Raw genomic sequence first — 16,115 nt, 5'->3', positions numbered from 1 at the left:
ATTTGATTATAACAAAGTGAGTCTTATGTTGTAATTGGCCTGTTGCAGCATTTTGCAATCGCATGACATGGTTTATGTTGCATTGCTGCCACAAACCGGGCTTTTTGGCCAGTTTCTGGCAAAATAAATGCCCCTAGGAATGAATTGATTCACTTAATGACCACTGTGCTCAATGCCGTACCACAAAAAAACCAGTAAAATTGGCTCAATCTTGTGAGTGCCTTGACTTACAATGTTCATGACTTAGAACAGAAATTCTGTCTTCCATTACGGTTATAAGTCAAGGACTATCTGTGTATATATTATTCTTATCTTTTGTTCATGTTTTTCCCTCTGCCTGCTTGCTTTCTAACCTTGTTTTGCCACTGACTGGCTTTTGATCTTTGCTGATGTTTTAATACAGAAGTCCCCAATCTTGGCAACTTTAAGACTTGTGGACCTCAACTCCCAGAATTCTCCAGTATAGCTGGCTGGAGAATTCTGGGAGTTGAAGTCCACAAGTCTTAAAGTTGCCAAGATTGGAGAGCCCTGTTTTAATAAACAAAGAAGCTTTCTTTTTGCTAGCTAATCTGAACAGTTGGGGCCTATGTATTTACTCTCATCCGTATTTAGGGATTGCATGGGAATCAGTGGTAGGATTCAAATTTTTTACTACCGGTTCTGTGGGCATGTCTTGGTGGGCGTGGCAGGGGAAGAATACTGTAAAATATCCAGTCAGAGGTGGGATTTGCTGGTTCTCTGAACTACTCAAAATTTCCGCTACCGGTTCTCCAGAACTGGTCAGAACCTGCTGAATACCACCTCTGGTGGGAATGTACTGGGGGCAAGGTAAGCTGAAAATTAGTAATTTTCCAACAGGCCTAGATCTGCAGAAGGCAGAGGGATTTATAGTCTTTTTAAACACACAGAAGATACCTTACCTTTCCCTGATACTCTCAAGTTATATTTCTCACTTTTAATGAATTTCAAAGCCTGGTGGGATCCCAATACAAAATTATGCATCTTTCTTTCATCACATTCATCAATGAAAATGTGAGGTGTTCTTTTTTAATCATTACACAGTAAACCATTATGTGTATGGCTGCAAATTTGATCTGTGCATTTTTAATGCTGGATTTCCCCTCCCCCCGCTTAAATTTCCTGACAGAACAATGAATCAGTGCAGAGTATGCTGGCTGAGGAATTCTGGGAGTTGAAGTCCACAAATCTTAAAGTTGTCAAGTTTGGAGACCTCTGTGTAGTGTCGCTTGCTTAAGCAGGGGGTTCGGCTAGAAGACCTCCAGGGTCCCTAAGTTTTGGTTGTCGTGATAAAAAAAAAAAGAGGTTGAGATTCTAGAAAGCGTGCAGAGAAGAGCAACGGAGATGATTAGGGGACTGGAGACTAAAACATATGAAGAACGGATTCAGGAATTGGGCATGTCTAGTTTAATGAAAAGAGGTGACATAATAGCAGTCTTCCAATACTTGAGGGACTGCCCCAAAGAAGAGGGAGTCAAGCTATTCTCCAAAGCACCTGAAGGCTGGACAAGAAGCAATGGGTGGAAACTAATCAAGGAGAGAAGCAACTTAGAATCAAGAAGAAATTTCCTGACATTTAGAACAATTAACCAGTGGAATGACTTGCCTCTAGAAGTTGTGGGTGCTTCATCCTTGGAAGTTTTTAAGAAGAGACTGGACAGTCACTTGTCTGGAATGGTATAGGGTTTCCTGCTTGAGAGGGTTGGACTAGAAGACCTCCAAGGTCCCTTCCAATTCTGTTATTCTGTTCTGTAATTGGATTAAAAGTGGTTTTGCTGGGTGTTTTCGTGCAATGTTTTATCATAAAGAAACTCACCTGCCGTGGTTCTTTTAAGGCTTCGGCAACCTTATCTATTTCTGAAAATCCAATATTATTCCGCCCCTGCCTTCTGTCTGCCCCCAGCCCCCCAACAACCAGACAACCCATTGGATATTTAAATATGGCTTATGGTTTTTGTCCGGGTGGTTGGAACGGTGTGTCTGTCTCCATTGCTTAGTTACTAGAGGCGCTCAAATACAGCAGGCACACAAAGAAGTGGAAAGAAACAAAACAAAAGACAAACTCTTGAGATCTAGAACTGCAGAAATATTCGCCGCTCAGGTTAGATTTCCCGGGGATCAATCCACTGGCATAGGATCGGGTGGCAAAAAATAAAAATCTGCCTAGAGTAAGTAATCTGTAAATTTTGATTAGGTGACATTGGTGTATCCCTTCGTCTTTTAGATCTGAAATCTCCTTGCTGCTTGCTTCTACTTCTTTCCACTCGGTGTATTTTATTTTAAAACCTGAAGTTTGTAATGATGACCGCACGGAAATACATCGATCAGTGGCTTTGTCTCTTTCCAGAGGCTCCGTGAGAGGTGACGGGTGAAAATTAGGGCTAGGCTCAAAAGCTGACAGGTGGATGGTTTGATTCCCAACCAACAGGACAGGATCATTAAAAGGAAGTAGCAGTTAAAAGTGTTCAGGTTCTAACATTCATCCGATGAGAAATTGGCCATCAACTCTTTCTTGTCAAAATGTGCCCTCCAACTTTGGGCATGAGGGTGTATATATACAGGTAGTCCTTGACTTACAACCATTTGTTTAGTGACCGCTCGAAGTGATAATGACACTGAAAAAAGTGAGTTATGATTGTGTTTCACACTTGTGGCTGTTTCAGCATCCCCACACTCACAGGATCAAAATTGGCAACTGGCTCCTATTTATGACGGTTGCAGTGTCCCAGGGGGGTCATGTGATCCCCTTTTGTGACCGTCTGGCAAGCAAAGTGAAGGGGGAAGCCAGATTCACTTAACAACCGTGTGTTACTAACTTAGCAATTGCAATGATTCACTTAACAATGGTGGCAAGAAAGGTCGTAAAATGGGTCAGAACAACTCACTTTGCAATTGTCTCGTTTAGCCACAGAAATTTTGGACTCAATTGTGGTTGTTAGTCGAGAACTACCTGTATTAGAAAGGGATGTGGCAGCTCAGTGGCTAAGACACTGAGCTTGTCAATCAGGAAGGTCGGCAGTTCAGCCGTTCGAATCCCTAGCACTGTATAATGGAGTGAGCTCCCGTTACTTGTCCCAGCTTCTGCCAACCTAGCAGTTCGAAAGCATGTAAAAATGCAAGTAGAAAAATAGGGAGCCCTTTGGTGGGAAGGGAACAGCGTTCCGTGCACCTTTGGTGTTTAGTCATGCTGGCCACATGACCACGGAGATGTCTTCGGACAGCGCTGGCTCTTTGGCTCTGTAAGCACCGCCCCCTAGAACAGTTGCTTGGCAACTGTTTTATATTTATGATGGTTGCAGGGTCCCGGGGGTCCTGTGATCCCCTTTTGTGGTTTTCCTGACAAGCAAAGTCAATGGGGAAGTCAGATTCACTCAACAACCGTGTTATTAACTTAACAACTGCAGTGATTCGCTTAACAACTATGGCAAAAAAAAAGCTGTAAAATGGGGTAAAACTCGCACTACAAGTCTCACTTAGCAACAGAAGAAATTTTGGACTCTGTTGCCGTCGTAACTTGACGACGCGAACTTGAGGAGTCAAAGCACCCATATGACTGACCTGATATTGCAATCGTAATTGGTTGTTCAGTGAATTAATATGTTTGTATGCTGGAAATCAGCCTATAAACACCGCACATTGCATCACGTGGCACTGAACGCTGCAACCAGTTGTAAAGGTGAACCAGTTGCAAGTGCTCCAAATGGAGTTACGTGAATGCTGCTGTGGGAACTCTGGAACCAGGTCATAAAGATCTTTTCTTGGGGGGGGTGGAGGCATCGCAACTTTAGTTTAGTTTATTGTCATTGCACCTCATACAACGGGATGAAATACCATCTTCAGTATACATTATGACCATGAAAATAAACACAAACACACATCCTTCACATTCTATAGAATTGAATTGAAAACCCCTATATTGCGTTAATATTGCACTGACTATACAGTATGATTCAATTATAGTTAATGTCCTGGGACAGAAGCTGTTTTTCAGCCTGTTTGTCCTTGTTTTTATTATCCTGTACCGTCTGCCAGATGGTAATAGTTAAAAAAAAAAGGGGTGCCCAGGATGAGATGGATCTTTTTTTTTTGAAACAAATTTTATTAATTTTAAAAAACAATACACCAACAAACAAAACATGGAATAATAACATAGGACATCTTTTTCTAAAGAAAACAAATAGAACATCTTATTTAAAGACAGGATAGTTCCAAATTATCACATTTCCATGCCAGCACAGTTTAATATGCATATTCATCTTATCTGTTCAATTTCATATCTTTTCCCAACTTCTCTTTATTTCTCCCTTTCCTTCTATTCAATTATATTTCTTTTGCCTTAAATCGTATATATTCATTATATCCATCTGTCTTATTTAAAATTTCATTATTCTCTTCCAACATTCTTCTAACGTTTTGATAAACAAACAAAACACAAAACATAAATACATAAAACTTCTTTTTGGAAAGCGGCTTACCCCGGGTAACATCTTTTTATACAGACATAAATCAAGTTCATGCTCAATATACTATTTCATATCTTATTTAACATTCTATATTTTCTATATATTTTCTCTCTTCATTCACTCTCTTAATTCTATTTTATTTATTTCATCTCAGTTTAAATAATTATACTTGCATCTTTTGTCCGTTCTCTTTCAATTATCTATTTTTCTTTTCTTTCTAGTACAATATTTCTCCTGTAATCACTGGTTGAAGTATGACAACTTTTTATCTTTCCCCTAAATTTAACGCTTAAAATAATACATACTTTCCATGCTGATTCTGCTTAGTACATTCTAAGTATCACATTTTAGAATAATAAAATAAAGAAAAAAAAAGAGAATTGAGATGGATCTTTGAGAATGTTTTGAGCTTTCTTAAGGCTTTTTCTTTTTTTTCTTTCTGTTCTTTTTGAATAGTTTCTAAGCAAATGTTCATTAATTGAGGACTATCCGTACAACTAATCAGTGGAATGAGTTGCCTCCAGAAATAGTGGATGCACCAACACTGGAAGTTTTTCAGAAGAAATTAGACAACCATTTGTCTGAAATGGTATAGTGTTTCCTGCCTGAGCCTGGGGTTGGACTAGAAGATCTCTAAGGTCCCTTCCAACTCTGTTGTCCCGAAGGGGCTTTTTCAAGAGGCAACTTACTGGACTTCCTTGGTTTTTTTCTTTGGAAGACGTTTTGCTTCCTATCCAAGCTGAAGAAGCTTCTTGGATGAGATTTGAAACTTCTCCAAAGAAAAACCAGAAAGTCCAGTTACAGCTTGAAAAAAGCACCTCTGGGACAACCATGGCCTGGATGACTGAGAATCTCCAGACTTACAACTCTGTTGTTCTGTTACACTCACTGCAGGCCAAAAAGCTTCCTCCTTCAGAGAGATGAAGGCAGCTGCTGTGGGAGTCTCAGGCCAGGATTCCCAGGACCAGCTGAAGCTGCCACGCATTGTTTGGACCAATCTTGTCTTCCAGGTTCCCCAGCGTAAGATCCCATCCGAAGGTAGTGTGTGTGTGCGTGTGTGTGTGTGTGTGTGTGTGTGTGTGTGCAGTTTTCGCTTTGACTGAGCTGTTGTCCCAATTGTTCTCACCCAGGCTTCGTCAAACGTAATGAAACACAAACTTGTTTTAAAAGCAAAACCTATTTTAATGCAATGCGGGGAATTACCTTAATTTCCACCCAGAACTAATCTTAAACAGTTCCCCACGTCTTTCAGTGCTGTGGAATGATGCCCCAAACAGAAGGATTCTAATTAATTATAACAGAAACCAACCGAAGTACCAGAAGAGAACTGACCAGAGTACACAGAGCTTCAAGGAGGACTCAGAATCTATCAAACTACTTTGCTTCCTGCAAAGAGTTCGTCATTGAGGTCTGATTTTTATCCCTGATGGGAGGGGCAATCACCTCCCAGCCTTACTCCCTAGTTGCCCCTTTTATTTCAACAGCTCTTTGCCTTCTAGCAGCTCTGCGCATACGCACACTGGGAACAGGCTCCCCTTGTTCCTCTGCCTTGCTGTTGCCAGACTCTGGAGGCTCTGGAGGTAGTACCCCACTCCCAGATGGTCCTGGCCCCATCCCTGCATTGGATGCAGGATCCTCGTCTGAGTCCTCTCCAGACTCCCTGACTGGAGTGACATTTCAAACTGAAAATAGTGGCTTATGACTGTTTTTCATACTTAACGACCATTGTAGTATTCCCACGGTGACATGATCAAAATTCAGCTGTTTGGCAACCAGCTCCTATTTATGACGGTTGCAGGGTTCCGGGGGGGGTCATGTGATTCCCTTTTGTGACCGTCTGGCAAGCAAAGTGAAGGGGGAAGCCAGATTCACTTAACAACCGTGTGTTACTAACTTAGCAATTGCAATGATTCACTTAACAATGGTGGCAAGAAAGGTTGTAAAATGGGGAAAAACAACTCACTTAGCAGATGTCTCATTTAGCCACAGAAATTTTGGGCTCAGTTGTGGTCATTAGTCAAGAACTACCTGTATTAGAAAGGGATGTGGCGGCTCAGTGGCTAAGACGCTGAGCTTGTCGATCTGGAAGGTCGGCAGTTCAGCCGTTTGAATCCCTAGCTCTGTATAATGGAGTGAGCTCCTGTTACTTGTCCCAGCTTCTGCCAACCTAGTAGTTTGAAAGCACGTTAGAAAATGCAAGTAGAAAAATAGGGACCACCTTGGTGGGAAAGCAACAGTGTTCTGTGCACCTTCGGCGTTTAGTCATTCCAGCCACATGACCATGGAGGCGTCTTTGGACAGCGCTGGCTCTTCGGCTTTGTAACAGAGATGAGCACCGCCCGCTAGAGCCAGAAACGACTAGCACGTATGCGCGAGGGGAACCTTTACCTTTACTTATATTAGCTATTGATTGATATTTTGACACTTTGGTTCATTCTGAGTAGTATGTACAGATGAAAAAGACACCAGCTATGTATCATCTCTGGCCAGATGTGTTGTATATACTCCTTTGTGTATACTCCTTAGCAAAGAACCGTTGTGATATAAATGATGGGGTCTGGATCAAAGGTGGGAAAATCCAAGTTCCAAGTTCCAAGCCATGGAAACTCCTGAGGAATTCATTCCTCCCTACCCACCCCTAATACTGGGATGTTGAAAAACCTCTGCCTTATCAACCTTGCCTGGAATAGAGCGGTAGATAATGGTCCATAATTGGCCTTCATCTAGCAGCAGATTGATTGAGGCTAATAATACAGGTAGCCCTCAACTTACAACAGTTCATTTAGTGATTGTTCAAAGTTATGGCACTGAAAAAAGTGACTTATGACCGTTTTTTACACTAGTGACCATTGCAGCATCCCCATGGTCATGTGACCAAAATTCAGCCGCTTGGCAATAGACTCAGATTTATGACGGTTGCAGTGTCCTGGGATCATGACACCTTTTGATTCTCGAGTCTTGACGAATGTATCTTTTCTTTTATGTACACTGAGAGCATTTGCACCAAGACAAATTCCTTGTGTGTCCAATCACACTTGGCCAATAAGGAATTCTAATTCTAATTCTAATCACATGATCACCTTTTGAGACCTACTGGCAAGCAAAGTCAATGGGGAAGCCAGATTCATTTAACAACCGTGTTACTAACTTAACAACTGAAATGACTCACGTAACTGTGGCACAAAAAGTCGTACTATGGGGCAAAACAATTCTCTAGTCTAGTGAAGAGAAGCAGGGGAGACATGATAACAGTGTGCCGATATTTGAGGGGCTGCCACAGAGAGGAAGGGGTCCAGCTATTTTCCAAAGAACCCGAAGGCCAGACAAGGAATAATGGATGGAAATTGAACAAGGAGAGATTCAGCCTAGAAATAAGGAGAAACTTTCTGTCCGTGGGAACCATCAACCCATGAAACAGAAGTTGCCTTCAGAAGTTGTGGGAGCATCATCACTGGAGGCTTTCAAGAAGAGACTGAACTGCCATCTGTCAGGAATGGTGTAGGGTCTCCTGCTTGGGCGAGGGGTTGGACTAGATGACCTACAAGGTCCCTTCCAACTCTGTTAATCTGTAATCTGGGCCTCAATTGTAGTTGTAAGTCGAGGAGTACCTGTATTGTAGTAATTCTTTAGCGATCAGTCATGGATGATGAGAGTTGAAGACCTAAACATTTAGAGGGTTCCTGCTTACAAAAGGATGATGCAGATAAATAAATAATCCTCTTTCCATCTTCTCTCTCTCTCTCTCTCTCTCTTAATTTCAGTGACAACTAGAAAAAACAGGAGGCAAGAGAGAAATTTAATAGCAGCATCCAAACAAGGTTTCAGGAGTGAAGATGGAATCAGAAACAAAAAGAACAGGGAAGGAAAATGGCCTCCCCGCTGGACAGGTTGCAGCCAAGAAAATGCACCAGAAGATGGACAAGTGTCTACACTACCAGGATCCCAAGATATGAATCCACCACTTTTGCCAGCCCCAAAGATCTTGGTCACCTCCGAAAAGCAGCCCCCCCGAAAGATCTTAGTTGACCTTCGACCCCTCCTGGAGAATGTCATCGATCCTGTGGACTCTTGGCCAAAGAAACCATTGGAGAAACAGCTGCAGCAGGAGGAGTGTCCTCCTTCCACCTCTGGTGATTTCGGAGATGAAGGTTGCTTGGAAGGAGGAGGTGAAGATCAGGCTCCCGAAACGCCTGCTGGCTTCCCCAAGGATCGTGGGATTCCCAGAGTTCATATCTTCTTGCCTCCTATTGGAGCCTCCAAGCTCTACAGGAAGAAGATCAAGATCGCCAAAAGAACCACTTGGGCGCCTCCAGGAGGATCAACACAGCTTCGGAAAATCACCTTGCCTTCCATCCAGACTATCCAACCACAAATCCAAATGCCACTTCTCTTCTCCAAGAGTAACCTCCAGAATCATGTTCCACTCCAGGAAAAGAGACCAGCAGAACCAGGAGGACCGGGAGCTCCTTGGGAGCCGGTGGGCGCCTTTGTACTTTGGGGACGGGAGGCAGCAGATCAGTTGTGTTCCCACAAACTGGATGTCTGGGTTGGAGATGGGGATTCCTTGTCTGTCTTGGCCCAGGGCATGGCACAAAGGCAACACAGCCTCATAAGTAAGAAGAGTCCCTTTAGTATCTCCAACTTTGCCCCCAATGTCCAGGTTACCTTTGGCTAGAGAAAAAAACTCTCCCAAGTGGAGGAAATTCAGTCCAAAAACAAAGTACATACAAACTGTAAATAAAAATCCACACAAACCACTTGACAGGGCAGGATAAGGAATTGTAGACTTGAAAGGCCAGCAAAACACACACAGTTGGGAAGATGCCAGGAACACAGATAAGTCTCAACAATAACAAATAATTCACGATTTACTATCAACAGTTTGCTGTGCGCAACTTCCCTTTTCAAACACTGTGTTCCCAGTGGCAGCTAATGAAGGGAATCAGGGCCTTTACCTCCCCTGTAAGCCGTGCAACTCACGTTGCTCCCTTCTCCACTCCTCCCTGCGTGCCCTAGGATGAAGAGGGGGTGAGCCTGGGTCTTCCTCTGAATTCCCTCTGCCTTGTTCTACCTCGCCCCTGCTCTGCCCAGCTGGACTTTGCCCTTCCCCAGTTTCTTCCACAGCCAACAAAGCCACACTCTCACTCCCTGTCAGCAGTCCTCGACTTACGACCACAATCAAGCCCCAAATTTCCATTGCTAAGCGAGCCAGTTGCCGAGGGACCTTTCTGCCACTTTATGACCTTTCTTACTATGGTTGTTAAGTGAATCCCTGCAGATGTTAAGCTAGGAACACGGTTGTTAAGTGAATCTGGCTTCCCCCTTTACTTTGCTTGTCAGAAGGCCGCAAAATGAGGATAATGTGACCCCTCCCCGGGGGACACTGTAATCGTCATAAATATGACTCACTTGCCAAGTGTCTGTATTTTGATCAGACGACTGTGGGGATGCTGTAATAGTTGTTAAGTGTGAAAAATGGTCGTAAGCCACCAGTCACAAAGTGAGCACAACTCATTTCCTGACTGCATCACTGAGCGACAAAAGTTCCATTGACAGTTGTGGTCATAAGTTGAAGATATGTTGAGGAGGCTCCTGCAAAGGTGAGGGGGAGGGCACCTACTCTCTAAAGCAGGGGTCCCCATACTTCGCCACTTTAAGACTTGTGGACTTCCTGTGGATAGCTGGCTGGAGAATTCTGGGAGTTGACGTCCACAAGTCTTCAAGGGCCCAGGTTTGGGGACCCCTGCTCTAAAGCAACTGAAGGCAGGACGAGAAAGGATGGATGGAAACTAACCAAGGAGAGAAGCAGCCTAGAACTAAGGAGAAATTGCCGAGAGCAAGCAACCAAAATGGGACAGCTCGCCTTCAGAAGTTGTGGGCGCCCCATCGTTGGAGGCTTTCAAAAAGCAACTCGGACAGTCACTTGTCTGAAATGAGATGGAGAGTCCGGCTTGAGCAAGGAGTCTTGGACTAGAAGACCTCCAAGGTCTCTCCCAATTCTATTATTCTCTATACAGGAAGGTAGAACAGCTCTGCTACGTTCGACTCCCTGTATTAGTCAGGGAAAAGGGATTTAAAAATACAGAAGTCCGCTTGGTTTGCCCAGACAAATCCTGCAGCCAACTTTCTGCTTTCCCTTTCCCCAGCCCACGGATTCCTCCCCGGATTTTCAACTTCCCACCCAACTGCTTTTGCAAAAGCTGCAGGAAAGGACAACGAGTAGCAACCATCTGCTGATCGCAAAAGTCTTGCATTCCTTGCGGGAAGAGCTGCTGGGGAGCAATGCATGTCAGTCAGATCAAAGGTAAGAATCGGCCCTTTTCTCCTCCTCCTCAACTCCTCCTCCTCCTCCTCTTCCATCTTTCTGGCACTTTTTTGCAGGCTGAACAGTCATCACATCCGTTTGTCTGAAGCTGTTATTCCAGCAATCTCCTCCAGCCCCATCTTCCATTGCTTATCCTGGACCTGTTGTTCCATTATCCACTGCCTGGCTGGCCCTGGCACACAATGCCCACAGGGGTATGGTCCCCAAAGGGGCGCCTATGGAGATTCTCAACCATCCAGGTCAGGGTTGTCCGGAAGGTGCTTTTCCAAAAAGCAAAGGGACTTTCTTGACTTTTAAAAAAAAAACCAAAAAACCTTTTGCTTCTCATCCAAGAAGCTTCTCCAGTTCTGATGTAGCTCCTCACGGTTCAGTCAGAACTCAAAAAGCTTTTGGGGAGTCAGGGAGAGACTTTTCGCTCAGGCTGGTTGCGTTCCCACAAACTGGGTGTTTGGCTTGGAGGTGGGGGGGGGTCTGTCTTGGGGGACATGGGCAACAGAGGCAGTATCCAGCAGGTTCTGACCAGTCCTGGAGAACCGGTAGCGGAAATTTTGAGTAGTTTGGAGAACTGGCAAATCCCACCTCTGACTGGCCCTGCCCCCATCTATTCTCCGCCTCCTGTTGAGTCCTAGCTGATCAGCTGGGTCTCCTTTGGTTGCCCTGCACAGGAGAACGGAGCTGGAAAGCAGGCTAGTGGGGTGGGGAGGGAAGGGGGATTTTGCAGTATCCTTCCCCTGCCATGCCCACCAAGTCACGCCCACAGAACCGGTAGTAAAAGTTTTTGAACCCCACCACTGGTGAGCAATGCAAAGCATTCAGCAAAAAGCCAACAGGAATGGTGGGAAATCCATTGCAGGTAGTCCTTGACTTACGACCACAATTGAGCCCCCAATGTCTGTTGCTAAGCGAGCCAGTTGCTGAGGGGCCTTTCTGTCATTTGACAACCTTTCTTGCTACAGTTGTTAAGCGAATCCCTGCAGATGTTACGTTAGGAACACAGTTGTTAAGTTGCTTCTCCATTGACTTTGCTTGTCAGAAGGTCGCAAAATGTGACACACGCACACACACACGGGGACACTGCAACCGTCATAAATATGAGTCAGTTGCCAAACGTCTGAATTTGATCATGTGACTGTGGGGATGCTGCAATGACTGTTAAGGGTGAGAAACGGTCGTAAGCCAGCAGTCGCACGCCCATATTAAGCAGCAAAATGGCTGAATTGGACAGCAAAGTTTCAGGCTGTTTTCACTTCCATTTTTCTATCTTGAGTTTTCGGCAGGAGATAAAACTGAAGCAGCTTCTTGGATGAGAAGCAAAATGTTTTCCAAGGAGAAAAATCGAGGAAGTCCAGTTGCCTTTAGGAACAGCACCTTTGGGATCCTCAAAGACACCCCTAACAGACTTGGAAGGGACCTTGTAGGTCATCTAGTCCAACCCCTTGTCCGATCCGATAGGCCGCTGCAAAAACAGGGAGGCTTTGTGAAATGTGACCCCTTTGTTCTGCTCCAATTTGCAAGGTGGATGGGATGGAATCAGCAAAGGCAAGAACATTATGGGTAGTCCTCGATTTACGACTGGTTACTTAGCAACTGTTTGAATCACAACAGACCTCCCCATGGCTACTATTCACAACCAAGATTCAAAGTTTCGACACCTGTCCCCCACACGTGATAATGTTTTTGGATTCTTGGCAACTGGCTCTCATTTACGGCTCTTTGCAGCATCCTCCGGTCACGGGACTGCTCTTGACTTCTGTTTTTGGCCATATTGATGTTTATTTCTGGTTTCCACTGTGGACAGTAGCACTTAGCACTTAGACGTATATACAGCTTCCCAGTGCTTTGCAGCCCACTCTAAGCGGTTTACAGAGTCAGCCTGTTTGCCCCTAACAATCTGGGTCCTCACTTGACCGACCTCGGAAGGACGGAAGGCTGAGTCAGCCTTGAGCCTGGTGGGATTTGAACTGCCAAATTGCAGGCAGACGGCAGTCAACAGAAGTAGCCTGCAATACTGCACTCTGACCGCTGCGCCACCGCGGCTCATTGGATCACAATGGATTCATTTAACATCCACCTCATTCGCTTCACAACCATGGATTCATTTAATGACAGCTGCAAAACAAACAAACCTGGTAGAACAATCAGGTGAGTGGGAGGGGGACCTGCTTAACAACTGGCATGAGTTATGACCGTAATTCAGGGCTCCATTTCAGTTGTAAATCGAGGACTGTGCGTACAGTGAAAAGAATAGGGCTGATTTTATGAATTTCCTCCTACAAATTCTCTCTTCCTCGCCCATGTTTTTTAGGGAAAAACGGAACGACTTCCTGGAGCGTCCTCCGATTCAGTCCTGGAAATATGGCAAAACAGACGTGGGAGAGAAGGCATTTGAGGTCACTGATATGGAGACTGCCAAGAACAGGTTAATTCGATTGATCAGGAATCGCAACAGCTTTCCTCAAGGTACAGGTGTGTTACAGGTGGCCCCAGGACCTTGAGCTGCTACCTTAGAAGAATCCTGTTGGATTAAGACCAAAAAAAAAAAACAATCCACTCCTTTCAGGGCCTGGATTCCCATAGAAACACATTCAAAGGCTGGGAAGCCATCACCTGTACCAGTTCATACCATCATCATCATTTAACAACCCCATAATCCCTTGCGGGGGTGGAGTCTGGGCGACTGAATGGAGCTAGCAGGGTTTAATGGCCGGATGCCCTTCCTGTCACCAATACGGAGTTTTGTTCAGCAGATACATTCTTGTCTGCCCAACGAGAGAAATATTTTAACATACCATTTCCTGCTATAACGAAATATTACAATAATTTGGCTTTGGATGCGCTAATCTCGAAGAATCAAACCTAAATTTCATAGAATGCTGTGGAGCGGAGGTGGTGGTATTCCCAACGATAGGTAGTCCTCGACTTACGACCACAACTGAGTGCCAAATTTATGTTGCTAAGCGAGACAGTTGCTAAGTGAATTTTGCCCCATTTTACACTCTTTCTTGCCACGGTTGTTAACTGAACCACTGCGGTTGTTCGGTTAGTACAGCCTGGGTGGGGCAGTGGTTAGAGTGCAGTACTGCAAGCTATTTCTGCTGCCTGCTGGCTGCCCGCAATTTGGCAGTTCAAATCCCACCAGACTCAGCCTTCCATCCTTCGGAGGTGGGTCAAATGAGGGCCCAGATTGTTGGGGGCAATTATGCTGACTCTGTAAACCGCTTAGAGAGGACTGTACAGCGCTGTGAAGCGGTATATATGTCTTAAGCGCTATTGCTAATAACGTGATTGTGAAGCTATTCTGGCTTCCCCATTGATTTGGCCTGTCAGGAGATCGCAAAAAGGGGAATCACATGACCCCAGGGACACTGCAACCTTCATAAATACACGCCAGTTGGCAGTGTCCGAATTTTGATCACATGACCATGGGGATGCTGCAAAGGTCATAAATATGAAAACCGGTCATGGGTCCCTTTTTCCAGTGCTGTCATATCATCGGACGGACACGAAACGAAGGATTGCAAGTCGAAAACTGCCTGTACATAAAACCAGCCGGTCTGTCTTTCGATGGTCCTGGCTGGGATGAACTCAACAGTGGAGACAGGGTACGGGGGGAAAAGTCCCAACGCAACCATTAAAGGAAGCCATGTGACATCACAGAGGCAGGCCTGGGATTTCTCTACCCTCCTTTCCTAAGTTTTGGAAAACTTTGGAGACTGTTAAGAACCATTATCGGGCCCATCCTGCAGCATGCAATACGATTTAGGGGTGGCTCCTGCTTCCAAACTGCAGCTGTCTCAGAAAAAGTCACTTAAATCACCAGGAAGACCGTTTCTCCTTTAATACTGCTTTGCATTCAAGATTTTTCGACGTGTTCTCACGTGGATGAAGCTTTCTTCCTAAGGCCTGAGGAAATAGAGAAAGGTTAGCTAACTATTCAAGTGCACTATATTGGAATTTTGGGGGTTGAAATTACTGGACTTCCCTGAGAAGCTATGAAGGTACAGAGCACTGATGATGTTACCTAGATTGGCAATGAAACGTCTGCAAGGAAACAAGACCAAGGACTCCCCAGTTTAACCCTGAATTACCTATATTCTGTTTTATCAAAGTCATCCATGCCTCACCTTCAAAATTCCTTCTAGAAGTTTGCGAGTCACACTCTCTCAGCCCATCACACCCCACCCCACCAGGTAGTTGTTGGATGAGCTACGGTGGCGCAGTGGTTAGAGTGCGGTACTGCAGGCTACTTCTGCTGCCTGCCGGCTGCCTTCAATTTGGCAGTTCAAACCTCACCAGGCTCAAGGCTGACTCGGCCTTCCATCCTCAATGAGGACCCAGACTGTTGGGGGCAAGAGGCTGACTCTGTAAACCGCTTAGAGAGGCCTGCAAAGCACTGTGAAGCGATATGTAAGTCTGCTATTGCTTGAAGGGAAAATAGAAAGGAGTATTAGGTATGTTCAGCGCCTTGAGTTATTTATTCAAAATAATAAAGGCGGGATATAAATAAATAAATAAATGGTATCTACTGATCTACCTTATAAGATGCCAGGCGTATGTTGCAACCCACAAATTACACAGCTCCTCGGAGGATGCGTACAGCGTTCAAATTTGGTTGAAATGCAACCTAATCAAGAATTGTAAAAGTGGAGGGGGGCAGGACAAGCTGGTTTGGCGATTTCCCCATTAAACAGTCATAATACTTTTTTAAAAAAATAATAATAAGGGTAAACTTGTCTCTGTTTGTTTGCCAATTTTTCAAAGAACATATTTTGATGTATTTGTTGGGATAAAGTTGAAGGTTGCCAATTTCTCGTGTGGTTGTTTTTTTTCCTAACTGTTTATGGCAGGGGTCCCCAACCACTGGTCTGGGGACCAGTACCGGTCCATGGAACAATTTCTACCGGGCCGCCGGTTTGCTAGGTGCCGCCATCTTGTTTTGATGAAAAAGTGCTTCCGGTGAGCTTTTCCAGGTAGAAAGCGGCGTTTGGGTGCTGAAAGAATCCTCGCGCCTTAGTTTCATTGGGGGCGGCTTCGAACAAAACTAAGGCGCGAGGATTCTTTCAGCACCAAGGCAAGGCGAGCCGAGCGACCATCCCAAGCCGTCCCGAAGCCCATCGACACAGGTACAAAGGAGGAGTTGAAGGAGGCGGGAGAAGCGGGGGCGGCTGGCTGGCCGGTCGCTCGGCTCGCCTTGCCATGCGTGCTGATGCTGGTACCGGGCCGCGGATGATTTTGTGATGCCGGTACCGGGCTGCGGCACAAAAAAGGTTGGGGACCACTGGTTATGGCAACGGGCAAAATGGAAGACG

General features: G+C 45.0%; 1 protein-coding gene across 1 annotated transcript; it reads left to right on the top strand.

Moving 5' to 3' along the window:
- The first annotated feature begins 2,070 nt into the window (after positions 1-2,070).
- Positions 2,071-15,823, top strand: LOC113435286 (uncharacterized). Its single transcript, XM_026699010.2, has 5 exons — positions 2,071-2,186; positions 5,376-5,519; positions 8,243-8,958; positions 10,628-10,785; positions 13,112-15,823. Exons 2-5 carry the CDS (start codon positions 5,402-5,404, stop codon positions 13,299-13,301), a joined length of 1,182 nt encoding a protein of 393 aa, XP_026554795.2. The 5' UTR covers positions 2,071-2,186; positions 5,376-5,401; the 3' UTR covers positions 13,302-15,823.
- Positions 15,824-16,115: the final 292 nt, after the last annotated feature.

This window comes from Pseudonaja textilis, chromosome 1, assembly GCF_049901715.1.
Source record: "Pseudonaja textilis isolate UNSWEBS1 chromosome 1, rPseTex1.2, whole genome shotgun sequence".
Taxonomy (NCBI): domain Eukaryota; kingdom Metazoa; phylum Chordata; class Lepidosauria; order Squamata; family Elapidae; genus Pseudonaja; species Pseudonaja textilis.
The sequence above is the reverse complement of the archived record's forward strand: the minus strand, read 5'-3'. Positions and strand labels throughout refer to the sequence as shown.